The sequence below is a fragment of the Eretmochelys imbricata genome, chromosome 1 (genome assembly GCF_965152235.1).
Source record: "Eretmochelys imbricata isolate rEreImb1 chromosome 1, rEreImb1.hap1, whole genome shotgun sequence".
Taxonomy (NCBI): Eukaryota; Metazoa; Chordata; order Testudines; family Cheloniidae; genus Eretmochelys; species Eretmochelys imbricata.
The window spans coordinates 111,869,542-111,897,472 of record NC_135572.1 but is presented as its reverse complement, the minus strand read 5'-3'; the positions used below and the strand labels follow the sequence as shown (position 1 = coordinate 111,897,472).

Genomic DNA, 27,931 nt, shown 5'->3' with positions numbered 1-27,931 from the left:
ACCAAAGTGTAGTTTGACTTCTATATTCAGGGGGGAGGGGGGTGGAAGAGGGAGGTTTCAGTCAGGCCAACAGAGCCACGTGTGCGCACGCAAAATTCCATGCCTGCCCAGGGCGCCATTTCAGATTTTTGTGGGCAGGGGAGGGAAGGGGAGACTTTAACCATGATTCCAGGGGATATTTAGGCAACTGAAAACTTTATGGTTTGTTTTGCAGATAATAACTTAGAAATTATCTGACAGGAGCACTGTATCTAATTCCTATATCAAGAAAGAAAATTCAATATTAAACAACTCAGCTGTAATACTAACATGTTTTGACATCTTGTGGCAAGTTATTTAAGGGACACTGGTTAGGTTTAAAATTGTAATATATATTCTTACTCAGATATGCTTACTGAAGTCATAAGTGACCATCATGATAATTTAGTCTGATCTTCGGCACCTTGCAGGCCACAGAATCTCACCCATTCACTCCTGTAAAGACCCCTATGCTCTGTCTGAGTTACTGAAGTCCTCAAATCATGGTTTAAAGTCTGCAAGTTACAGCGAATTCATCATTTACATTAGTTTAAACCTGCAAGTGACCTGTGCCCCATGCTGCAGAGGAAGGCAAAACCCCTAGGGTCCCTGCCAATCTGACCTGAGGGAAAATTTCTTCCTGACCCCAAATGTGGTCATCAGTTAGACCCTGAGCAAGTGAACAAGACCCACCAGGAAGATACCTGGGAAAGGATTCTCTGTAGTAACTCAGAGATCGCCCCATCTAGTGTCCTGTCTCCTGCTGTTGGGGATTTTTTGCTACAGGCAAACAGCGATGGGCCATACACCACTGTAGGCAGTCCTATCATACCATCTCCTTGATGAACTTATCAAGTGGTGTTCTGAAGCCAGTTAGGTGTTTTGCCCCCACTGCTTCTCTTGAGAGGCTGCTCCAGAACTTCACTCCTCTGATGGTTAGACACCTTCGCCTAATTTCAAATCTAAACTTGTTGATGGCCAGTTTATAGCCATTTGTTCTGGGGTTCACATTGGTGCTTAACTTTAATATCTCCTCTCCCTCTCCTATTTATCCCTCTGATGTATTTATAGAGAGCAACCATATCTCCCCTCAGCCTTCTTTTGGTTAGGCTGAACAAGCCAAGCTCTTTGAGTCTCCTCTCATAAGGTAGGTTTTCCATTCCTCAGATCATCCTAGTAGCCCTTCTCTGCACCTGTTCCAGTTTGAATTCATCTTTCTTAAACATGGGAGACCAAAATTGCACACAGTACTGTAGATGAGGTTTCGCCAGTGCCTTGTATAATGGTACTAACGCTTCCCTGTCTCTAATGCAAATACTTCACCTGATGCATTCCAGGACCATTTTAGCCTTTTTCATGTATGCATCACATTGAGGGCTCAATCATCCTGTGATCAACCGATACACCCAGGTCTTTCTCCTCCTCTGTCACTTCCAATTGATAAGTCCCCAGTTTACAGGAAAAATTCTTGGTTGTTAGTCCCTAAATGCATGGACCTTGCACTTTGCACTATTAAATGTCATCCCATTTCTATTACTCCAGTTTACAAGATAATCTAGATCTTCTTGTATGGTATTCCAGTTTTGCTCCGTGTTGGGAATATCTTCCAACTTTGTGTCATCTGCAAATTTTATTAGCAGATGTCCACTTTTGGTGCCAAGATCAGTAATAAAAATGTTAAATAAGATTGGTCCCAAGACTGATCCCTGAGGATCCCTGAGTAACTTTTTGTTTCTACCTCTTGAATACAACAATTGAAACAACTGTAGAAAAATCTACAATTACTTTAGATCATTTAGGCTACTTACTTTTTGCAGTTCACCAAGCTTGGAACAGATGATTTAACTTTAGGAAAAAGAAAAGGAGTACTTGTGGCACCTTAGAGACTAGCCAATTTATTTGAGCATAAGCTTTAGGAAACATTCTAACAGACCTTTCCTATCTTAATCACCTGTTAATAAACAAAATTCTGACTCCCTGCCTCAGGGGCACAAGCTGGGAGCAGTCTCCTGTCTCCTCTCTTGCACATCAAGGCTGCCTGCCTGAGGCTTGCAGTTTAACTTCGCTTCATGCAATTCCTGGCTTTGGGGAGAATTGTAGGCTGGAGATTCCTGCTTACAAAAATATCATGAAGGAAGTGGACTGTACTTCGTCTGTGCTGCAGTTTTGGAACTCAGTGGAAGCAGTATCTCCCATCTTGCAAGGATAGCTCAGCGCTGTCTGACAATTCCAACAAACTCATGGATGCAGAGAGAGCTATGCCTAAACACGGATAAGTGTTTTCAGTGCAGAGACAGGGAATGAAGAAAAATAGTTTCAGGATGTTCCATGCTCACATTCAAATAATGACACTTGAAACGAGCACTTTTTTTCCTCACCTGCTTTTGTTAACCTGATGGCTTTACTTGTTTATATTTTGCCATCTTAAAATACATATTCATGAATTGTTACAATACCATGCAATTTAAGATTTAAATATCTGAAACCGTGTAATTCAAGTTTTTAAAAATGTCATGACTGTGAAATTTACTAAAATGAGCTGTGAATTTGGTAGGGCCATGCTTATGAGATATCATTTGAAAACGAATAACTTACTGATCATTAATATTCTTGCATCATGTATTTACGTGTCATGATGGGTATTAAGAGTTATAGAGATATGCTGGAATGATAACTAAAATGTGTTCAACCCAGGTGTGTCAGGGGGAAATGTTAAAGGGGTGGGTCTATCGTAAACAAAGGCCCATCACAGTAACGAGTGGGGGAGAAGACAGCATGGAGTCTACACCCAGCACGAGAAGCTTGGTCTGGGTTTTACTGTTCAGAAGAATCCATTTCAAAGGTTTATTGGTCTATAAAAAGGGGGGCGGGGGAGAAGGGGGGCGGGGAAATGAACCTCCAGTGTTAAGCAGCTGCATCGACTGTATACTACATTACTAGATTATAAAAGTGTATGGAGTGAGGTCTTTCCTGAAAGCTAATGACATGCTGGTGATTAATATCATTGTGAAATGTATGTATGTATTAAACACATGAGGAATGATGCATACTCATTGATATTAGGCTTTACAGTCTGCCCAAGCAAGAGAGAATGCCACAGCTATCTACCTGTCTCCTATGTAAATTAAGCATGGTGGAATCAGAAACAATGCAAGCCCCATTTACAAAGAAATCATGTAGGGGATGCAAAGCCCACAGGAACGGAAGAACAGAATAAGCTCATCCTACCTCTTGAAATAAAGTCATTGAACTCTGGGAGATATAAGCAAGGACAAAAGCCCCCTTTGACATCCATTACTAGGCAGACACAACCCAGGACAGGGGGGTTGAAGTCCCTGGAACTGAATATAGGTGAAAAACCTGCTTAGGTAAAGATCTTCACCTAAGATGACAAGGGAAGCCAGTGTCTTGTACTTTTGTGGAAGGTCCTGACTGAGGGAAAGTCAGCCATGGCTGGGAACAACAACTGGTGAGAGAAACCATCCTGACAAAGCCAGTACCTTGCTAAATTAAGGTTTTGACTTTTAGATGCAAGTTTTCACTTTTATTTGTTTGTAAACCCTTTTAACTTTATTCCTTTTACCTGGCATCACTTAACCTAGGTCCTACTGTTAATACATTTGTTTTATTTTACTATAAACCAACTCAGTGCTGCGTTTAAAGGGAAGGATGTATTCACCCCAGTTAGGTTTACCTGTGATGTACTTTTGCACCTTTAGAACAACAAACAAACCTTATATCTCTGAGCTGTCCAGGAGAGGGCTGGACACTTCAGGGCACATAGTTCTGGGGAAATTTGGAACTGCGGTGTGTGTTCGGGTTACCCTGCTGGTTGTAACCAAGGCTTGCAGAAGCCAGAGTGGGGCACTGGGGCTGCAGCCAGGCTGCTGGGGTCACAGCAGTTAGCCCAGAGCAGCACACAGACACTCAGGATGTGGCCCGCATGCTGGTAGGCTGTCTGTGAGCAGCCAAGGTTGGGAGCTACAGCAGCAAAGCATTGTGAGGCACCCAGGGTTGCAGGAATTGAGATGACAACCCCTTAATGGTCTGGATTTGCACCCCTGAACTGCGACAATCTGTGACAAATACTTATCCACCTTTCTCATAGGTATGTTGTAAGGTTTAACTAGTTAGTGCCTATAGAGTGTTTTGAACAAGTAGACCACTATACAAATGTGAGTTAATGATAATTAATCACTTATTGGATCTTAGATCATTTGAATTCTCTCTCATTGTCATCTCAGAACTTTCTGCAGCACTTCTAGAACATCAAAGGAAGGGGGAGGAAGAAAAAATTAGCTCACATTGCACAGAGTATGTCTACAATGAGCTGGGTGTATGATTTCCAGCTTGAAGAGATAGAGAGTGTAGCCACAGCAACAAAATGGTGCGAGCGTCCAGCTGCCCCTCCTACATGCATAGCATCTGAGACGGGACCATACTCAGGGCAGCTAACCCCTGCTGTTGCCTCTGCTATACTCTTTCTAGCACGCAAGCTCAATCAGAGCTAGAGCAATTATGTCTCCTCGAGCTGGGAATTATACGCCCAGCTTGAGGTGTAGACGTACCTACAACCACAGCTAGAGTATTATTCGAGCCTAAAGTTGCCAATTCATGTGCATGCAATGTTCCATCTGAAAAATGATTTACAATGAACTTGTGCTAAAAGCATATTTATGATGGTCACATAACAGTTCTGGAGATCTGCGCTCCTTAATAAAGGAGAAACTCCCATTAGAATGAATATACAGGAGAGAGAGAAAAAGGGGAGAAGAGATTCCAGTTTGTTAAAGAAATTTAAAACCATATCATTCAGGGCATTGTATGTCCAATAGCGGCCTCTAGTGGTTTGTGCTAAAAACTGAATACAGAGTAAAAAAATCATGCATCTGATGAAGTGAGCTGTAGCTCACGAAAGCTCATGCTCAAATAAATTGGTTCGTCTCTAAGGTGCCACAAGGACTCCTTTTCTTTTTGCGAATACAGACTAACACGGCTGTTACTCTGAAAAAAAATTCTGTGACTACTCCCGGCAATAAATGCTAAACTTCGTCCATAACAACTAATGAACTAGCAGCCAACAAAGAAAGCATAATATCCACATAACTCAGAACCAGTCATATTAAAAATCAAAGTTATAAAAGTAGTCTATTGGAGAAAAATCAGTCTGAGTGAATAGTATTATGACAGCAGTGTGCATGCTATAATTTCTTGTTTTCATGCTACACTAGAATCCTGTACATGTAAGTATCAGTATTTTTTAGAAATGTGCATTAAAAATATGCCTTGCGGGGCCTTATCTTTGCTTTGTTTTTGGTAGCTACTCCCTTCCCTTACTAGTCATGGATGTAACAGCACAGAAAAAATCTGAACCAGCCCTAACCTTGGCCTTCCTGTTTATCTAAAGGAAAATGAACCTGTTTTAAGGTTCTCATTGATTCAGATAAGAAGTTACATATACACTTTAAAACACTATTTCCTTCCTCCTTCTCCCTGCCCCTTCTCCCATTCCTAGATTCTATCCTGATTGCACCATTGATGAAAACTGTCATCTGCTCCATTTGCTGTTGTGCTTGCTATTGGTCTCCTGCATTGTGATCTCATGCTGCATGAGTACTTTTCAGAGTCACATAAAGTATTCCAGGATCTCTTTGAATTAGGATGTGTACGGTTATAGTTCAGGCATTCAAAGCATAGGTGTGAGTAGCATACAAGAACAGAGGAATTTTCATCAATATTGCATTGTGTGTAGCATAGAAAAGGATGAGGCTGTAATTTGCCTCAGTGGGAAGTAGGAATAGGGAGGTCACACAGCTGTGATGACATGGGAAGAAAAGAAGAACAATGTGGCAGAACTGTTCTTGGGAAGGTGATCATGGGACGGCTATAGATAGGCTAGCTAAGTCTGGGATTGTGTTGTGGCAGGACAATTTAGAGGTCAGATATGGCAGAGGCGAAGAAAAATTAAAGCAAAACTTTGTAGGGATGTATCCAGATCTTTCAGACTCTCTTGAAATTTGTCCATCAGTATTCCATCCCTGGACATACCTAAGGTTCGTTCATTTGTCTCCACCTTTTTTGCCTTTTGAACCCCATCTAATTATTGTACCAGCCACAATAGCAGCAACAGCTTATTGTATTTGCCACCCCAGCAACAACATACAACTAAGGACAGGTTATCATCAATATTTTGCAGATCAGAAGGCAAGGACACCTGAGAAGGAGGATGGCTATTCTTAATCCCTGTAGAGATCAAATTCTTTATTAAGCTGGGAAATAGGCTCCTCCGGACTGCTCCACAACACAAATTGGTATTGATTGATTTTGACAACATCACTGTGTGATGCACTTCCACCCAACCACCTGGCTTAATTAGCCAAAGGAGTAACATTGCTCTAGATCGAGAAAAAGTTTCTCATTGATTAAATATTATCCAACTGAATAAAGCAATGTACTCATATTGATGGCAACAACATTTAAGGGATACATTTTCAAAATAGCTAGGCAGCATTTTAGGCATATGGTTTCCATGGACTGTACTAGGTGTCACATGGTTAATATTTTTGCAAGCTGCTTTGAAACTTTATTCCTAAATGCCTGTAACTACTTAACATGGCATTTATTTTAGGTTTGATGAGTAGTTTTACATTTTTTTTAAATGATTTAAGTACCTGGCATTAAAAGATTTTTGTGTTAGGGATGAGTTTGAACAAGAACCTTAATCCATGTCATCCTCTCCCCGTGCCCTCATACCTGAACCTTATTCCACACCACATACTTCCTTCCCTTATCTCAAATCTAACTGATAAATCCCTTATATCATTCATCAGCAACACACAACAGTGCACAGCCTCTGCCTATACCTCTGACCTGACCTTCTCTTTTGCTTGTTCCCCTTGCTCCCTCTGCTACACCAATAGTATCAGCATCCTGTACGTCTTTCTTTCACTGGTCTCTGACATCTTCCACGTTGCTCTTTATTCTTGGAACACCCTTTATCAAGTTGTTCGCCAAACCACTTTCAAATCCCTCCTAAATATTCACTTTGTTATTATTGATTAGTTATACAGTAGCACTAGATGCTTTCCCATCATATATGTAGGGATGGTTTCCATTCTCAAAAGCTTACAGTGGTGCCATAAAGTGGAGCATATAAAGCTAACATTATAAATAAAAAAACATAACCAGGCATTCCCCTCACCATTCTGCTTGTATTGTGCATATTGATTTTCTTCCCACACTATCTAGTTCTGTCCTTTTAGACAGCTTGCAAACTTGCAAGCTTGCAAACATGTACACGAGTGAATAGTTTAATTGTTTTCAATAGGATTTCTTACATGCCTAAATTTAAGCAGGTGTTTGCACAAACAAATAATAGCTATTAAAAGAGCTCATGCTTAACAGACCTTGCATCTTTTAAAAAGATTACTACTTAAACTGTGGCTGTTTTTTTGGTGGACTGAATCCTTTAAAAGAAAGGAATTAAAAATGTTTCCATATTGTACATGAAAAATTGATAAATTCTTCAGATCATAAATTAACTTGTCTTTATTAGAACTATTCCAAGAACTGCAGTGTTTTTGAAGAGTAGAAACAGACTTGTCTCACGTACAGATGGTTGAAGCAGGACATACTATCCCTGAGGGGCTTTTTTCTGGAGAACTACAAATATATAGGTCACTAAAGCTTAACCAACACGGAGCACTTTTGGCTAATGTAAACAGGAGCTGCAGAGAGCTGAAGCAACACTTCGTTTAGAGCGGTTAACTCACAGACTTCATTTTTATAATTATTCAAATACGTCAAACTTGAAAAGTTTACCACATTTTTGTTAGTCAAGATCAGTCTGAAATTTAATCCATTTAAAAAAAAATTACAAGTTGTTTCAAGTACTACAAATGTCCTATAGTCTCCCTGCCATTTTTGTGCTTTTAGAATTACATTATCTTTTTTTTAAAAAAAATTCTTTCCTTCTGTGTTTAGTCCATCGGCTCAATGACGACGTTTTCGTGCTCTTTTTGTGGATTCTGGAGTGACTCTGAAGTCCAAAGCATGACTTGCAAACAGATCAGGCAGACAAAGTCATTGGTGAGCATCTTGGTAGCTATAGCAGTAGTATGATGCTTTTCCCTTGCAACTAACATTATATCTGTCCTCTTCAAAGGCTTGGAAAGCTCTGAGTGTTGTGTGTTGCCATGCTGATCTATTTAATACAGCCGTCTTGACATAATCTGGTTCTATTGCACCAAAGTGTATGCTGTTCTTGATGCTGTCATTATAGTGCTTTCTGGGGTGGCCTTGATTCCAATGTCCTTGTGCCAATTCTCCATGGAAAATTTTTCTGGGGAGTCGATATTCAGGCATCCTAATGATGTGTCCAACCCAGTGTAGTTGGCCTTTTATCACCGTGGCCTCGATGCTTGTGGCATTTGACTTTTGGAGAACCTCCAGGTTGGTAATTTTGTCCTGCCAGCGGATCCCCATAATGGAGCTCAGAGACTGCATATGGAAGGCCTCTGTTTGATATGCCATTTGTATTGTGTCCATGTTGCACAGCTGTAGAGGAGAGATGTGAGTACAAAAGCATTGTAAAGTTTTATTTTTGTTGAGAGGGTTATGTTGTGGAATTTCAGCTTTCCAAATGACGGAGAAATTTTCGGTATCGTGTTCGGGATCTCTGTCAAGAGATCCATCACTGGAGGAGATGTTGCTGCTGAGATAGGTAAAACTGTCAACTTGCTTTACTTGGCTTTCACTAATGGATATGCTAGGGGATATCGCACAGAGCGATGAAGATGATTGATGCAATACCAGAGTTTTTTCCAGGCTGATTGTGAGGCCAAACAATTTTGATGCTTGAGCGAAGTGATCCACGATGCGCAGGAGATCTCCCTGCGTGTGCGCTAGGTGGGCACAATCATCCGCAAAGAGTGCTGCTTTTATTAGTAGTTCTGTTACTTTTGTTTTTGCTTTAAGCCTTGTAAGATTGAAGACTGAGCTGTCATGTCTGCGTCTGACGTATGCGCCTCTGTTAAGCCCATCTGTAGCACGGTTGAGAACTTGGGCGAAGAAGAGGTTGAACAGTACGGGGCAGGGACACAGCCTTGCTTGACTCCATTTGAAATGGGAAAGGAGTCAGTGAGATCTCCATTAAAAAGTGCCTGCCCTTGCATCCCCTCAGGAAATAAATGAATGATCTTTACCAGTTTTGGGCAACCAAGTTTGCTGAGGATCATCCTTAATCCTTCTCTAATGACGATATCAAATGCTTTTGTCAGATCAATGAAAACTGAAGATTCATATTTTGGTCAAAACTGAAAATCATGTCTATGGTGCTACTTCCAGGTCTTAGTCCGCACTGAGTCTCAGGCAGATTAGCTTCTGAGACAGATGAAATCAGTTGGTTCAGGAGGACATGAGCAAAGATTTTTCTAGCGACAGATAGGAAAGATATCCCGACCGATAGGAGAGATATGTCCCTTGTAGATATGTAAAAAGTACACAAAGAAAGAGATTACTGACTAATACATGGAAACAGTGAAATTGATTGTGCATAAACTACTGTCAAAATGTAAAGAGCAAGCCAACCGAAAATATATCTATGGATGTTTCTTTTCTCATCTTTCAATTATAATGATCTTAGGTGTTAGTTTAACAATAATAGGCACACAATTGTCAGGTGTAAGGGTGATCCTTTAAGTTGACACACCATGTCATGGTTCCAGAGCTAGCTGCACTTCTGTCCCAAGATGTCAAGTCTGGTGCCTTCACCGATCCTGGGGTGGAATGTAGAAATTCTCCCACTGTTAGACTGGGCCTCGGGCTACTCCGCACATCAACCACTCCTAAGCTGCAGATTCAGCTTGAGTTCCAGCACCAACACTTCTGTTCTTCAGAAGACCGTGACCAGCAGTATACAGTGATCAGACAGACAGCCTTCTTACCACCAAAGTTTATTTTATCAGTTGTAATAAACATTAGAAAAAGGATTTTTAAAAACAGTCTACACACGTCTATCCTACCGAAAGTTTTACCATCCCTGAATGGTAACTTAGGCAGACCTAACTTCTTCAATCCACCCCAGAGGGTCCTGTCTCAGTCTGGTTCCCACAAACAGCTGCTGCCCCTTTCCAACACTGCTACAGTTTTGTTCTTCAGTGTTCCCAGGCTTTGACCCTTCTGATCAAAACAGGAGTCTGAGCCGAGTCCTTAGTGCCAATGGTTCTGGCATTGTCCCTTAACAATCAGTATTTGCAAGATGGGGCTATCTAGAGTCATTCTTTTCCTTCCTGCTTGTCTACCCAGACAAACTCTTATGTCAAATCAATACAGTGTTGGGATTCCCCCGAGACCTCTTCCGCTCAGTTCCCAAAGAACTCAGTTCAACTCGTCTCATCACTTAGGTTCCTTTATTTGGCATACAGCAAAGCTACATTGAGTTGATCAGACTCAAGCGTAGGGAGTGGGTATAGGATGTACCAAAAGTTACAAACCAAACCTCTTCCTTTATATACATTTATTAGTTATATTGCACTTACTATACATTGCATTACTCATTTTGGGATTGGCTTGGTTATTCTGTATGAACCAATCCCTGTACAGCATGCTCTGCCCACACACTGCCCATGTACGACTTACTCTTTACCTCATCTTTATGTTCCCAACTTATCTTGTCCATTGCAAATGATTCCCCAGGTGTTCCCGCTTATCTTAGCTATTACAGACATTCTGTCTCCAGCCTGCAGACCCATTTTCCTTCTTAATTCTGTCTCCCAAGAAATGAGGCCTCACCCATGTCCAATTACTCATGCCAAGCCAGGCCTGCATGCCACTGCTTTTGTTTTTCTTTTCTACATTCGCATGTGTTTATTTGCATTATATTTCTGTCTTTTTGTGTATTTTTTTAAGTTCATTACACAGCAACACATTTCCAAGACCGTAGTAGTTGTAATTATTTGAACCACCATTAATACTAGGCTTAAAGTATGAACTGGGGGTACAAGCTCACCCTCTATGGTACAATCTACCAGGGTATAATTCTACAGTATAAGATGGCTCTGCCTTTAAAGCATCCTTCTCTAATTTTAACTTTGCTTTTATTTCAATTACATCATTAAAAAAAAACTTGTACAAAATGTAAAGTATTTATTGCCACAGGAAATTTAGGTTAACAGAACATAGGCTAATCAAAATAACACTCCCTAGGTCCATGCCAGGAGTGGTCCTCTTCAGCTACCACCTCATACTTGTCACCACCAGAGACTGTTTGTATTTTACCAGTGTCCCAGCATCGCAATAGAACTGTGCAATTTAGAGACTGTTCCCCCCACAGTGAACCCACATGCTGGCAACTCTGCCTGTAAGATGTTACACCTGCACATGTAAGTGTGTTCCCCAAGTAGAAACAGCAGTACACATTTAGGGTTTTCCAGACCTTGCCTTGTTTTGCCACAGTATTTGCGGAAAAAAAAAAAAAAAGGAAAGAACTTCTATGCCGTATGGGTTGTAGTGCTTTGCAGCACTTTCTCAGGTAACACTTTGACCAAGGTGGTCGCGGTGATTGTTGTGGGTTTTGTGCCCCCTCCCCCAGACTTCATGATATTTGACCCGTGTTAATTTTCTTACCCTACACCAACTGGTATTATTCTCCTGTACCGAATTATCAACTCTTCTGTGGAGAGGAGAGAACAATCAAACATCCCAATAAGTAGGCCAGCACACAGAATTCATGAATTTGAGAGCAGCTTCAAAGCTGTCGCACCTCTTAAACACTACTGTAAATATGACTGATAGTCTTCAGAAGTATATCCATAAAAACAATGATACTTTAAACTTCTTTAGCAATATTTTTCCTGCCCCCAATTGGAGTACACCTTGGATATTAAAGGGCTCTAATTCAGCTGGAAAGTTATGTGATTGTCTGGGACTAACCTGTTTAGGATTAAGATTGGCATACCATGAAAAGAAATGTGCAGAGGGGGAAAAAAACCATCGTTAACCCTGTCAGAGGGAGCAGTGAAGCTTCTTAGTGTGAGCGGGGGAATGGTCCTGCTATTTTAGGGAACTTTTCTGGCTTATATATGACCCTGGTGAAATGGGCTAGTAAAAGGATCCGAGTCCTCTCTCCCACTTCCTTTACCCAGAGGCCTGCCTGACCTCAAGGGCTCCCCTTCCACTCTCCTGTGTGGCAGAGTCCTGGTAACCCCAACAAGGCTGGGCCCAGGATTCCTGGGGGGCTTGACCCCCAACCCTGTTGTGGTCACTTAGGACAGGGGCTAGGGCAGGGGTGGCTGACCTGAGCCTGAGAAGGAGCCAGAATTTACCAATGTACATTGCCAAAGAGCCACAGTAATACACCAGCAGCCCCTGAATCAGCTCTCCCTGCCCCCCCCGCTCCCAGCGCCTCCTGCCCACCGGCAGCCCTGCCAATCAGCACCTCCCCCTCCTTCTCTGCACCTCCCAATCAGCTATTTCCTGGCATGCAGGAAGCTCTGGGGGGGGGGGAGAGGGGGAAGCAGGAGGAGCGAAGGCACAGCAGGCTCAGGGGAGGGGGTGGGAAGGGGTGGAGTCGGGGCAGGGCCTGTGGCAGAACCAGGGGTTGAGCAGTGAGCACCCCCCGGTACACTGGAAAGTTAGCTCCTGTAGCTCCAGCCCCGGAGTTGGTGCCTATACAAGGAGCTGCATATTAACTTCTGAAGAGCTGCATGTGGCTCCGGAGCCAGAGGTTGGCCACCCCTGGGCTAGGGTGTCCCACTCCAGGGTGCTCTCTCTGCACTGGACACTGCTGTAACCCACTGATCGTTGCATGTACTTCAGGTAAATACACTAACACCAACCAATTAAAAAAAAATAAGGAAAAATGGGAAAGGTTAAAGGAAAACACGTAACCCCGCTCTGTGGCACAGGGACATCACGACCAGCGTCTGGAACGTCAGGGCAGTTCACAGTCTGTTCCTCACATGTCCCAGACCTCCTTCTCAGGCCCTGGCTGTGCTGCAGGGATGCTGCGGGTCAGACACTTGTTCTAGTGGTGGCCACATGCTCTCAGGCTCTTGGTGACAGGACCCTTCTTCCCAGCATCAGCTGCCCCCACCCCTCCACCCACTGGGGTTATGATCCCCCTTCAAGTCTGGCCTGCAATGCCTCTTGGACAGGGGCGTCTCCCTGCGCTGGGTCCGCTGCCCACGGTCCCCCCTTGCTCTTCCCAGCTGCTCACTGCACCTGGCTCTGGACTCCTCCAGCCCCAGCTCCACTCTGCCTCAGCACTGCTGCTGCTCTGCCTCCAGTACAACTTCTTGGGCTGCTTTTCTGGCCTCTCTGGCTCTGGTTGCTACAGCTCTCCTCCCAGCACAGGTCTGCTCTGTGAGTTGCTTCTGTGACTCTGCTCCCAGAACTGACCCGCTCCCTGGGCTTCTCTGGCTTTTGTTGCTGCGGCCCTGCTCCCAGCGTGGAGTTGCTTCCTGGGCTGCTTCTTGTGTTTTCTCTGGCGACCGTGGCTCGGCTCCCCAGCTCAGCTTGGGCTTCTGCTCTCTCCTTAGCTTGGCCCCACTCTGTTCCAGGCAATTCCAGCTCACACGGAGGAGTAGACCCTCCGGGCCTCCTGACTCCCTCATTAGCCTGCCCGCCCTGACAATCACGCTGACCTGGAGCATTGGTCTCTCCCCATTGCTCCTGGGTACTGTCAGGGTCCTGATTTCCCATTGACCCTTCCCCTTCCTCTTGCTACTGGGAGTTAGCCAACCAAAACACCCCCATTGAGTTTTAGTAACAGGCCAACATCCCCTTACACTAGTAATGAGTAGTCCTATTCCGCTTCTCTTCATCTTCTGCTGGATCTGCTCAGGTTGTAGCATTTATTATAGTTCCAAAGCTGTGAGGAACTCCCTTTGCTTGTTTCTCTTATGTTTCTGGATTTTAAGGAATGCCTGCATTTATGGGGTTAGGCTCAGCATGGGTCTGCTTCATTGGTGCACCACACCCCTTACAAAGTCTGATTTACAATACAGAATGTTTACTAAAGGCAAGGAGTTGGCCTTGACATCCAGCTGTCTTTACATAGTAAAGAGTGTATCAAAACAAAGCTGTAAGCACAGGATCTTCCAGCTGAACATACAGGATATGTTAGGGAATTCCTTGAGATTACTCCTAGGTGTGGCAAAATAAACAATCATAACAGCAACTACTCAGGGATCAAGTACTCTTCCTACTGAAATGTATAGCCAGGAGTTTTAGGGAGAATTTCTATACTTATCTTTGCTTAAAAAGCCTAGAAACCAAAGGGAATTAAAAACAAACGTCTTATTGTGAATGTTTTACACAAACAAAAAAGTTTCTGTTTATGGAGACACTAACTAATACTTTAGGTTCAAAATGTGACAATTTTTAAAAAAAGTCATAAGCAAGTAATAGCAACCAGATTCTAAATCCCTATTTTGCGTTCAGATTTTAAATTCCTGGTTTTGGAATTCAAAAAAATCCACAAATCTTGGAATGTGACTTGTGTGGCACCCACATCAAACAAATGAAACAAAAAACCCGAGAAATATTTACATCTATCCAATAATAAGTGTTGCCGGTCCAAAAGACAAAGTTACGTTAAAGTTTCATTAGAAACAGAGGAGGAAAAATAGCCAGTCACCATGTGTCAAATGGAAAAGGACAAGAAGAAGAAGGGAAATAAACATTTGTTAAATTCTTGAGTGATTCAAACAAGAGAAACAATGGTGGTTGACAGAGTTCCTGTACCATGTCTGATATTTTTAATAATTAACTTTCATCATTTTACAATGCTCACTTTGCCCTTTGTTTTCAATGAGAGAAAAAAATTTACCTGTGGGCAATGGGCCTTTATAAAAGCCATTTACCGCTTAAATCCCTCTTGAACCCTGAAGATATAAAAGTGGGATTTAATCGATACATAGGTTTTGTCTGCACAGAAGTGAATTTCACCCACTCAAACCAAGCTCAAAACAATTCCAAACCTAGTTAAACTGAGACATTCTCTAAGTCAGTGGTTCTCAACCTTGGGGGTAAACAGAGGTCTTCCAGGGGGACATCAACTCATCTAGATATTTGCCTAGTTTTATAACAGGCTACATAAAAAGTACTAGTGAAGTCAGTACAAACTAAAATTTCATATGTATGACGACTTATTTATACTGCTCTATACACTGAAATGTAAGTACAATGTTAACATTGCAATTGATTTATTTTATAATTATATGGTAAAAATGAGAAAGTCAGCAATTTTTTCAGTAATAGTGTGGCTGCAACACCTTCTGTATTTTTTTGTGTCTTATTTTGTAAGCAAGTAGTTTTAAGTGAGGTGAAACTTGGGGGTACGCAAGACAAATCAGACTCCTGAAAGGGGTATAGTCGTCTGGAAAAGTTGAGAGCCACTGCTCTAAATAATGTTTGTCAAAATGTCATCACATCTGAACAACTGGCACATGAATGGTACAAAAAACTTTTGAATTCTATTCAGCTTTATGATTGAATGCAATCATTTGAAACATAAATTTCAAATTTGATTATTTTCTCTTTCATATGGAACATATGATATTTCCAACAGCTCAGCAGCTGTGCCATGTGAAAGGAATAGGATACAAAGCACAATAGATTTAACTGGAAGACCTGGGACACTAGCCAATGACTCTGGGAAAGGGATTGTGAGTGTAACAGAACGATGCTGGTTCTGCATCTTTACCTTGGGTTGTAAACTGACGGAGAGGAGTGAGTGCAGCCAAAATATAGCAGAAGGAAGTGGACACTGAAGCTGCAAAATTGTTGCATATTGCATCAACTTGAGCTGTTAGTCTGTGCGCTTTTTGGTGCCATTGACTCACCACACAGTAATGTACATCTGTGGTGCTATATAAAAAGATAATAAATAATAAAGCAGGGTTTCCCTGAAGTTTGGGAGAACTGAAGTAACAGAACCTCAGAACCTATGAAATGCAAAAGATCCAGTGCAGGATTGTTCCCTAATATCTGGTTTAAAAATGTCACAGACAATGGAGGTTCCTGGAACTCAAGAGAGCTTCTTGAAATAAAGAGTGGCGTTCTAGAGTTAAAGCAATTGGGACCCAGGGACAATGACATTCTCCCAAATTGGAGACCAAAAGGGATGGTCTACAAGAGGGGCAAGAGCAGAACATACCAAGTTAACATAAAAGTTTATACAAGTGAGGTAGAAATGAAGAACAAGTTGTTACTTAACAACCTTAACTAGCTTTTGAAACTAAGTTTGGTAGTTGGATTTTTTTTTTTAAAACAGCTATCATTTCCATGCATAGGTAAATTAAGATTATTTATTTACACATTAGGTGCTCAGAAACTATGGGGATAAGGTCCACGTAAGTAGATACATAGCTAGATTTTAACCATTTTTTCTTCAAGTGCTTGCTTATGTTCATTCCCCATTAGGTGACTCAAAAGCAGTACCTCAGTAGGTGGGCTTAAGTTCATGGACATGCTGACTGCCAAAGAAACTGGAGTCATCTCAGGCCTGTTGGGTGATGGCGTAGTGGGATGCAAAGGTATGCACTAATAACCAGGTCGCAGCTCTGCAGGGGTCCTGCATTGGGACCTGCACAAGGAACGCTGCTTACGAAGCCTGGGCTCTTGTGGAATGCAGAGGTTAAGATGGGTGGAAACAGGACATTCACCTGCTCGCAGCAAGCTCAAATACAGGCAGTTATCCAGGACAAGATATTTTGGGTTGACACAGGTAGCCCTCTCATCCTTTCTGCTATTGCTACGAAGAATTGTGTGGATTTGTGGCAGCATTTAATCCTCTCAATATAAGAGGCAAGAGCCTGTCTAACGAGTGAAGCCATTGTTCTTTGACGTTTTTGTGAGGTTTTGGGAAGACGACTGATAATAAAATGACCTGGTTGTTATGGAATTGTGACACCACCTTTGGCAGTTGGACCAAATCCTGGAAGAACAGCATGTGGGATGTCTCTGATATAAGAGCCTTGATCTCAGGGACCCTTCTGGACAAGGTGATCGCCACCAGGAAGGCGACCTTCCAGGACAGACGTGTCAGGGAGCATGATGTTAACAGCTCTAAGGGGGAGCCTGTAAGCTTCGACAGAACCAGGTTCAAGTCCCATGGGAGGAGTCGGCTTGTGGACCTGAGGGTAGAGTCTTTCCAACTCCTTGAGAAACCAAACCATCATCTTGTGGGAGAACACTGACTTGCTGTTAACTGGAAGGCGGAAGGCTGAGATTGCTGCCAAACATACTTTAATGGACGAGAGGACCAGGCACTGCTGTTTTAGGTGGAGCAAATAGTTGAAGAGAGACTGAAAGGAAGATTGAGATGGAAAGAGAGCACATTCAGAAGCGGAACAAGAGAGACACTTCCACTTGGCCAAGTAGATAGCCCTGGTGGAAGGCTTTCTACTGCCTAGCAAGATCTGCCGAACTTGTTCTGAGCAGGCTTGTTCTTCAGGGTTCACCCATGCAGCATCCATGTGGTTAGGTTCAGGGAGGCAAGGTTCGGGTGAAGTAATTGGCCATGGTCTTGTGAAATCAGGTCTGAACGAAGAGGGAGGCAGAGCGGGAGCAGGAGCCAGAGTGGGAGCTGACACCGAGAAATCCAGTAGTGTGCCAAACCAATGCTGGTGTGGCCACACTGGTGCTGTCAGAATAACTCTTGCCTTGTCCCATTTGATTTTTAGGAGGATCTTGTGAACCAAGGGGATTGGGGTAAAGGCATAAAGTAGGTGGTCTCTCCATGAGAGCAAGATGATGTCAGAAAGGGAGCCCAGGCTGTGTCTGGGCAGAGAACAAAACTGATGGCATTTTCTGTTCTGCCTGGTGGTGAACAGGTCCACCTGTGGAGGCCCCCCATCTTTGGAAGATTAATCTGGTGACTCTCGAAGAAGCGACCACTCGTGGTAAGAGGAGAAGGATCTGCTGAGGTGATCCTCCATTCCAGGCTCCCAGGAGAAGTGACACCTCAAGATGAATGGAGTACTTCATGCAGAAGTCCCACAGACGGATGGCCTCCTGACACAAGGCTGAAGATTGAGCCCTCCCTACTTGTTGATGTAAAACACAGCCATAGTTTTGTCTGTCAGGACTTGCACCACCTTGCCTGAGATCTGGGGGAGGAACACTTGGCATGCTAAGTGTACCGCCCTGAGTTCCCTGACCTTTATGTTCACGGAGAGTTCTTGGACCAGAGGTCCCAAGTACTGAGACTGTTGAGGTGAGCATTCTACCCTAGGTCAGACATGTCTGAGATTAAGGTTATCAATGGGCATGCCCTCATCACCAATCTCGGGCCTTTCGACCAGCCCAGTGGGGCGAGGACCAGAGAAGGAAATGTGAGCACTGTGTCCAAGTGGTGTCTGCTCAGTGACTAAACTGACACTAGCCACATCTGGAGGGGACTGGATCCAAGAACTGCCCCTCATGGTGACCGCAGAGGACATAATCCTGGCTGCCAAGTTGGCAGTATCCAGAACCACCTGGAGAGAGGTCCCGGCTATGTTCTTAGGCTCTTCCAAAAGGGTCACAAACTCCTAAGAACATAAAAACGGCCATACTGGGTCAGACCAAATGTCCATCTAGCCCAATATCCTGTCTTCTGACAGTGGCCAATGCCAGATGCCTCAGAGGGAATGAACAGAACAGATAATCATCAAGTGATCCATCTCCTTGACTCCTGGGGCAGGGAGTCTCTGAATTTAGTCAAGGAGTCCCATAAATTAAAATCCTATGTTACCAGCAAAGCTTGCTGATTGGAGGTATGTAGTTGGAGGCTACCCATCAAATAAACCTTTCTTCTGAAAAGGTCTAATCTCTCCACATCTTTCTGTTTTGGGGTAGTGCTCGACTGGCCCTGCCTGCCCCTTTCGTTAGCTGCAGATACCACCAGAGACCTGAGGGGATGCAAGTACAGGTATTCAAAACCGCTTGCCAGCGCATAATACTTCTTCTCTACCTCCCATCTCAAATAGGGCAGAGAAGGAGTTTGCCACAGGGCCTTGACTGGTCCCATCACCTTCTCATCGATGGGCAGGGCCATCTTGGATGGAGCTGCTGCAGCCAGGATATCAACAAGGCTGTGCAATGTCACTTTGAGCTCCTGAATTTCCAGGCCCAGGTTTGCAGCAACCTGCTTCAAAAGGTCCTGACAGGCCCTGAAATCATCCTGTAGAAGCAAGCTACTGAGACCCATGATGGCCTCATCTAGGGAGGAGGAGGAGGCGGCTTCCACCAGAGGAGGGGCTCCTTCGTCTTCCTCAACTACATCCTGGAGATGGCTCCAGTGGACATTGGTACTGAGGTCAGTACCAGAGTCAGTGTCAGGTCCCAAGCAGGCAGGAGCAGTAGCCCATCTCTCTGTAACCAGTGAGTTGGAGCACTGCGAGGGAGGACCCTGTACTGGGAGAAAACCCCAGGAGTTCCGATAAAGGCCATTGCATCCACCAGCGACTTGTTGACCAGGTGCCAGTCGGGGGACTGGCACTGAAGTCCAGTGGTGCATACACTGGGTACGGGTGGTGGGCTTTCAGTAGCACATAAGGTTCCCCTTCAGACTCAAAAGAAAAGTATTGTCAGCGAGCATGGTGGAGTGGTACCCGCTTCTGCCTCCATTCAGTGGGTTTCTGGAGACCAGCAACACATCAGAGAGCGGGACACTGGGAGCAGGGAAGGTTTACCTCTAGAAGGTGCCGAGGGGCCCGGTGCTGGGAAGGCACCCAACGCTCTGTGTTCCCTCTTGCTTCTGGACACTGGCTCCCCGCCGCCCCATGTTCTGCTCAGAGGCCTCGCTCTCACTCTCACTCCCCCTCTACCCTGAAGCCGATAGGAGCTCAGCTCCAGCTGGTAGCCTGGAGCTCGGGCCCACTGGCAGCCAAGCGCGGCACTGGGGCTGGACCAGCCTGGCACCCGAGGGCCGGGACTCCTTTGGCCGGGGAACAGGGGGATCTTGAGCAGAAGGGGCAGGGCTGGTGGGCTAGCATTCCCAAAGAGGGGGTTCACCCACCACCAATGCAGAGGGTCCCACACCAGACTCAATGCCCTAGGCATCAACGGTGCCGACAGGTCCAGCAGCAGAAGAGTGGCCCACATAGATCTCACTATGCTGCCTTCCCCGCTCTTGTCTCTCTTCTGTGTTGGCAAGTGCCCTCTGTTGGTTCGCTGCTTCTTCCTCAGCACCGGAGATGGGGTGAACAGTGCCAGGAAGAGCTTGGTGCCAGGAGAGCACTTAGCACCGATGCTGAAGTACTTGGCGCCGAAATCGAGCAGCTCGGTTCTGAAATTGGTCTGAGTGCAGCTTCCATGAGAATAGCCTTCAGCCTCATGTCCCTGACCTTTTCAGTGTGGGGTCTGAAGTCCCAACAGATCTGGCACTTGTGCCTCACCTGGGTTTCCCCCAGGCACTTTAAGCAACTGGAGTTTGGGTCACACACAGGTTTGCCACAGGAGGTGTAAGGCTTGAAGCCCAGGGACCAGGGCATGCCTGGCCCGTGGGGCAAAGAAGTCCCTCAACAATAGGAACTATGTATTTACACTAACTATATACACTAAAACTACTTGTAATAACTATATACACTAAACTAGGATAACTACGAATGAAGGAGGGAGTCCAAAAACCTCTGGGAAGAAGTCTTGCCACCGCAAGAAGGGTCCTTCCAGCAGCCATCACGGACTGTAAGAAGGAACTTATGCAAGGCCAGTGCATAAGTGAGTGGCTTCAGAGGTTGCTAGAGCCAGCCCTCTGGATACCACTGGGGGAATAATCTCTGATAATGCTGCACACAGCATGCACTTACCTAAGAAGAATGGACATGAGCAAGCCCTCAAAGAAGAAATTATATCTAGTTAAGCATCAGACTTAACACTAGAAGCCAATGCCTAAGCTCCTAGGCCATAGGGTCCCCCAGAAAAGTCAGCGACTCTCTCTGTGCTGTAGCTACTGCATATGAAAAAGTAGAGTCAACTGAAACTTATTCATTGCTTATTATTTTATCTATCTCAATGAAATAAAAATTAAAAGGACAGAAAAGGAAAAGAAAAATGGGACTAACCCCTGTGCATGGCTAAGCAAGTTAATTATGAAAAGTAAGATGCTGTGCAAGATCATTTCTTCTGCGTGCAGATAAAAAAATCTTGTGTATTGTATTTATAGTTAGTGTAGAGGTCAGGGTGGGCTCCCATATTTGGTAGATTTTTTTGTACTGTAGTTTTTCCATTTCTCTTGAATGATACAAACTTTGAAATTGCCTGTTTCCAGGAGGATCCACCTTAGGTATTTAGGGTTTTAATCTCAAAGTTTCTTGGATCAATAGAAATTTTAGCTTTATTTATTTGTTAAAAAAGAGGTGAACATAAAATAGCAACAAAAAAGCACACTTTTTCTCTCACAGAATATACTGACCATTGTTAATAGTCTGGCTGCAGTAGAAACTGCTAAGGACCCAGAAGCAAAACCATATGCTTGAGACCTCCTGTCATTTCTATACAACGGGTAATTTATTCATAATCTTTGGACTAAGGACTTGTGCTACACCGTATCTTTTTAAAATGTATATTCCGAGAATGTGTCCACATTAATAATTTAACAAAACATATGTTTAAATGACAGCTGTGTTGGATCAGAATAAATACACATAGCATTTGCCTCTGGGTGTATCCCACACCTTAAAAGTCAACTTACTGAGATAAAAGAGCACATTTTACAGTAAAGAAAAAAAATGTTTTGAAAAGAGAGTGAGAGTGAAAGAGGAGAGAACAATGTATGTCCTTCTGAAATTACTTCCTTGAGTGTTTTGAAGCCTCTTTCTTTGTACTCTGCCCCACCTTGATGAAACTTATGAAGGGTTTGTCTACACTGCAATTAAAAACCTAGGGCTGGCCTGTGCCAGCTGACTTGTGCTCCTGGGAGTTGGGCTAAGGGGCAGTTAATTGCGGTGTAGATGTTTGGGCTCGTGCTGTAGGACCCTGCAAGGTAGGACGGTCCCAGAGCTCAGACTGCAGCTCAAACCCAAAGGTCTACACAGCAATGGAACAGCTCCTTAGCCCAGCCCCATGAGCCCGAGCCAGCTGGCACAGGCCAGCTGTGGGTTTTTACTTGCAGTGTAGACATATCCTAAGAGTACATCCCAAGGGTGCCTGTACCACTTCAGGGTACTGATACTTGACATTGGACAATGTAAATTGGGGTCCTCTGGCATTCACCCACTTATTAATTATGAACTATCACTGTGCTGTACTACCTCATCTTCCTCTCTACAGCTCAGCAGCAGCTATGATCACAGTACCCACCCTGTAAAGAGGTGAGACAGCAAGAAACACAGTCTCCTCTGCTTTCTCCACCAGACGAGGAGATTAGCCCTGGAGGGAGTTCTTTTTAAGACCCAAGAATATTTCTAACGGCTATAAGATTAAGGTCAGGTTTACACTACAGTCTTATGTCTGTATAACAATGTCACTCAGGGGTGTGAAAAAAAATCCACACTCCTGAGCTATGTAGTTATACTGACCTAACCCCCTTTGTTGACAGCGCTATGCTGATGGGAGGGAGTCTCCCGTCAACATAGCTACCGCCTCTCGGGGAGGTGGATTTACTATGCTGATGGCAGAAGCTCTTCCGTCGGTAGAGGAGCATCTTCACTGAAGTGCTACAGTGACGCAACTGTATCAGTGTAACAGCACTGCTGTAGTGCTGTTTGTGAAGACAAGCCTGTAGGGTCATTGCTCTGTACTGGTTCCTAGTACTTTATTAATATCTCAGTAAGGTAACTTTATTAACATCAAACCGAATTCCTGCAAAAACATAAGCATGTGCATAACTTTATTAAAATGACAGTGCCATTAATTTCAAATGGCACTAACTCCTGTGACTAAAGTTATTCATCTGTATAAATGTTTGCAGTGTCAAGCCCTTAGTTTTTAAATATTTTTGTTAGGACGCATCTCCCTAGTAAGTTAGGTACTGCCATGCATTGTTGCTTGAATTGTTGTTGCTGAGGGATTACACTACTGTAAAAACTTTTAAAAAAAAAACTTGATGTGGCTTGATTAAATTTAGTTTTCTTTACAAGAAAAGCAAAGCAAAACAGAAACATGAAACTCCACCCTTTACATAAGATAAAACCCTACTTTATTCAGTATCATCTATCAAAAATATCAGTAGCTACGATGAAGACAATGGTTTTAAAGGTCTTCTTTAAACAGACAAACTTAAAACACAGATACGCACCCACACCACATCTCATTATCAAAACAGGAGCAGTAAAGGGATTAGCTACCAATCCTTCATAGTCTACACTCTACAGCAGTGGTTCTCAGCCTTTCCAAACTGCTGTACCCATTTCAGAAATCTGATTTGTCTTGCATACTCCCAAGTTTCACCTCACTTAAAAACTACTTGCTTACAAAATCAGACATAAAAATACAAAAGCGTCACAGCCACACTATTACTGACAAATTGCTTACATTCTCATTTTGTGCGTATGAAATTTTCGTTTGTACTGACTTTGCTAGTGCTTTTTATGTAGCCTGTTGCAAAACTAGGCAAATATCTAGATGAACTGATGTACCTCCTGGAAAAGCTCTGTGTACCCCCCAGGGGTAACGTACCCCTGGTTGAAAACCACTGATCTACAGCACTCATCCTTAATCCATGAGTTGCACTGCTATAGCAGGACGACTTAAACGTATACGGTTGATAAATTTGGTCACAAAAGCGCTTTGTATTTAACATTTACAAAGATTACAAAGCACATTAGATGATGCTCTCAAGAGGATTTTGTTCACTGTATTACATCCTTGTATCTATAAAATATGTAATTCCAGCCATATCCGCTTGAGGGAGTTGCACTGCATTAAATAAAATACTCAATGTAGAAAATTAAGATAATATTTCAAACTGCTAAGGGATTGAGGACCTCCCCCCAACCCATTTCCTTTGTTAGCTTGCAATATCTATACATATAAACCTACACACACAGCATCATGCCAGCTCACTCATCTTCACCATTCCCTTGGAGGCCCAGGTTTGTATCCACTATTTGGGCAGGCAGGACTTGTGGGTTGTGATGAAGAGGACTGTCATGCACACAGCCCTGGTAAAGCTCCTTCTAGCTGGGCTCTCTCCAGATCCAGCGGGCCTTAAGCCTTCAGAGTCTGAACAGAGTTCAGGCACTGCCCAAAGCTTGGAGTCTCTCGGTACATGCTCAGGGTGCAGACCCTCTGTCTAGCACCCCCCGCCTAAGAGCTGGGACCCATGGTCCAACAGTCTGGCCCCTAGGAGTAGTGCTGCCCTCCCACTCATTAGACTTCCAGTAGCTTAATTACACCCTCTGTCAGAACTCCAGTTGTGTGGGCACTCTGGCTTTAGAGTTTACCTCCTGGGGGGTATGCGGTTGGTCTCCCATGCGCACGCACACATGCACTTTGCATAGGACACTAACACGCCATTGCTCTTTACTTACTAACACAAGATAGGCACAGAATAGTAAACCCTACACGTGCATTTCCCTGCCTCCATTTCCTCACCACTACGGAGCACTCTTTGGGATGAGGCCAGGGTCCTACAAGGACATCCAGGATTATTATCCTGCAGCACTTGGTTTGTCTTTTGAACCAGGAAGTGCCCCTCTCTCTCTCTCCAGGTCAGCTTGCTTTAACCTTGGTTGATCCCACAGCTCAGTCAGGTCCCTTCCCACTATGAAAGTATGCCCAACTATTCCCCTCTCATGCTTGTCTCTTCCCCAAAGCTTCCCATTCCTCCAAAAAGCCTTCTTCCTGTGTTTCCCTGTGAGTCCTCCTCAACTCCCTGCTCTGTTCCTTACATCTCCATCCTGTTTAGTATTTTCTTCTCTCTCCACAGCACCAGCGCCCTACAGACACACTTGGTCAGACTGATTTCTCAATTCCGGCAACTTACTTGGCCTACCCACGGTTTGGTACACTGCAGAGTCACCAAGTACAGCTCAGACCACTGCCAGTAACTCTGTGGTGTGTATAACAGTTATGGTGTCTCTTTACAGAGTAGCAAGCAAGGTATGAAAAAAGGTGAGACTAAAGTTAAACAATATGCAAAAACAAATGTTTCTCTTAAAAAGAGTACAGGGTAAATAAAACAGTTTATACAGAGGCCACTTACCGCCAACAGTTATTTCAAAAATAGTCTAGTAGCTGCAGATACACAATTTACTTTGGTCTCCCCTGCTCAAATACTGCTATTATTGTGATGCACAGAGGAAAGAACACTGCTCAAGGGACAGTGCTAGATAATCATGTTTTTATAAGTGAGCTGTTTCTAACTCAGAAAGCTATGTATAGTATAATTACATTTCTCTTACATTGTTGAAATAATGCAACAAAACAACACACCATGGGGTAGTACAGTATGTTGACCAAATATATGTAATGCCGTCAAGGTTCCTTCCCCACTCTGAACTCTAGGGTACAGATGTGGGGACCTGCATGAAAACCCCCTAAGCTTATTTTTTACCAGCTTAGGTTAAAACTTCCCCAAGGTACAAACTATTTTACCTTTTGCCCTTGGACTTTATCGCTGCCACCACCAAACGTCTAACAGCTATATAACTGGGAAAGAGCCCATTTGGAAATGTCTTTCCCCCCCAAAATCTTCCCAAGCCCTCCACGCCCTTTCCTGGGGAAGGCTTGACAAGAATCCTCACCAATTGGTACAGGTGAACACAGACCCAAACCCTTGGATCTTAAGAACAATGAAAAAGCAATCAGATTCTTAAAAGAAGAATTCTAATTGAAGAAAAAGTAAAAGAAACACCTCTGTAAAATCAGGATGGTAAATACCTTACAAGGTAATTAGATTCAAAACATAGAGAATCCCCCTAGGCAAAACCTTAAGTTACAAAAAGACACAAAAACAGGAATCTACATTCCATTCAGCACAGCTTATTTTCTCAGCCATTTAAAGAAAACAGAATCTAACGCATATCTAGCTAGATTACTTATTAAGTTCAAAGACTCCATTCCTGTTCTGTTCCCGGCAAAAGCATCACACAGACGGAGAGAGAGAGGCTTTGTTTCTCCCTCCCCCCAGGTTTTGAAAGTATCTTGTCTCCCCATTGGTCATTTTGGTCAGGTGCCAGCGAGGTTATCCTAGCTTCTTAACCCTTTACAGATGAAGAGTTTTTCCTCTGGCCAGGAGGGATTTTAAAGGTGTTTACCCTTCCCTTTATATTTATGACAAATGCATTCTACCCTATTATTGATTTATTGTTATTTATAATTTGTATTATTGTAGTGCCTAGGGACGTGGTCATAGACCATGACCCCATTGTGTTTTGTGCTTTGCAAACAGAGCAAAAAGATCGTAAGCCCCTTCAGGCAAGGGCCATCTAAGTATAGGAAAAAAGATGAAAGATGGACATAGACAGATGGAGGAGTACAAGTCAACAATAAGACAATGTTGGTCAACATGATAGGCAGTAGTCTCTGCACACAAGGAACCTATCCATTATTAAGAGACCTCAGGTTGATCAAGTAAAGAGTCAATTCCTACATCTGACCCTTGCAAAACCAATGGTTGAGAATAGGGGGATATATTTGGCAACAAAGATGATTTTAGAACTTAAAAGAATAATATAAAATAAAATGCGTTTCTCTCATTCTGGAGGTCAGAAAAATTGGAATAATCTTGATTCCACAATAAGCTTACAGTAAAACGTGGTTTCTGTGGGCTGGCCCACTGGCTTAATAAAAGGCACCACACTGCTATGTAAAAGAACCATGGTAAATTGCTTGGCCAGTTTTTGTGCACCACAACCAGAAGGAGATGAAAGTTCTGCAAAGATAGTGTGCTCAGCTGCTGGGGGAAAAAAGAGAATATGCACATTGATCAGTAGAAGAAGTTGGGAATAACTAAGTAGTATTCTCATGCTCTGAGGGGTGTCCTGCCCAGAGTTTCCTTGCCTGGAAGGCTGCTGTTCCATTGTGGGGCCTCAACAAGGTAACAGGGTGTAAAATAGTGACTGGTGCAACAGGGAATCCTCAAAAGTCCAGAAGGGAGACAGATGATCCCACAGAATAATGCGGGCTTTTCCAGGTTTGGTTTTGTTAACAAGAATGAGATGTTGCCCCAAGCATGTGTACATTTTTAATGAAATTGAGAATGCAGTGAAACAACAGGACCCAGCCAATTCTTTTCACAGAATAGAGGGGCATAGCTCAAAAACTGCATTTGCTTGCAGCAGAGAATTATTTTCTCTGACGTGCCGGTGAAGCATAAACACTACCTCTTAACTCTTGTATCGAGCTATATTACCAATAAAAACTCTTAATGACTATAATTCATCATAAGACAAATTGTATTTTTTCTTTTCTCCATATAATTGGTCACAGAGTCTGAACTTTGCAACCTGTATGACACAGGTGATTGAACGTAAACATATTTGATAACCATTGCTGTTTTCTCTGGCACAAGCAGCACCTACCTTGGAATGCTAGTTAGATATGTCAGGACATTCTGAAACTCTTTCTCTGGGATCTCGCTGAAAGCTGGGTAGTCTGGGAATGTGATAACAGGGCAACCATCTTCCCCTCTACCACCTAAAAAGCATAAGCAAAAGTATTGATATGTGATTAATCACCTTATGTAGTTAATATTTCCTGGCAAACCAATTATTGATTAATTTTTTTAAAATAATTGTTATGTAGTCCTCAGAAATGGGAATATTTACTCTGAGTAATCTAGTTTTCAAGTACAATTTAGGAAATATAATCCACCATATCCAGTACTTCCAACATTTTTTTTTTTTTTTTTTTTTAAATAAAAGGGTAAAGTGTCTTTGTTCCCTTTGTGAACTGGTTTTAACACCAGATGGCTCTGCGCCTTGCATACAATTTACTTTACCTGACTGCAAAGATACTCCACATAAAATGAGAAATGGACAAA

The 27,931-nt window shown here is 43.3% G+C and overlaps 1 protein-coding gene across 3 annotated transcripts in view; it reads right to left on the bottom strand.

The window, feature by feature from the left end:
- The window catches only part of MCF2L (MCF.2 cell line derived transforming sequence like), a 115,726-nt gene that overhangs the window by 74,937 nt on the left and 12,858 nt on the right, over positions 1-27,931 (bottom strand). For all 3 annotated transcript variants that reach the window (XM_077807074.1, XM_077807076.1, XM_077807075.1), the window contains exon 2: positions 27,471-27,585. In XM_077807074.1, the coding sequence (XP_077663200.1) occupies positions 27,471-27,585 (115 nt within the window). The remainder of the gene's footprint in view (positions 1-27,470; positions 27,586-27,931) is intronic.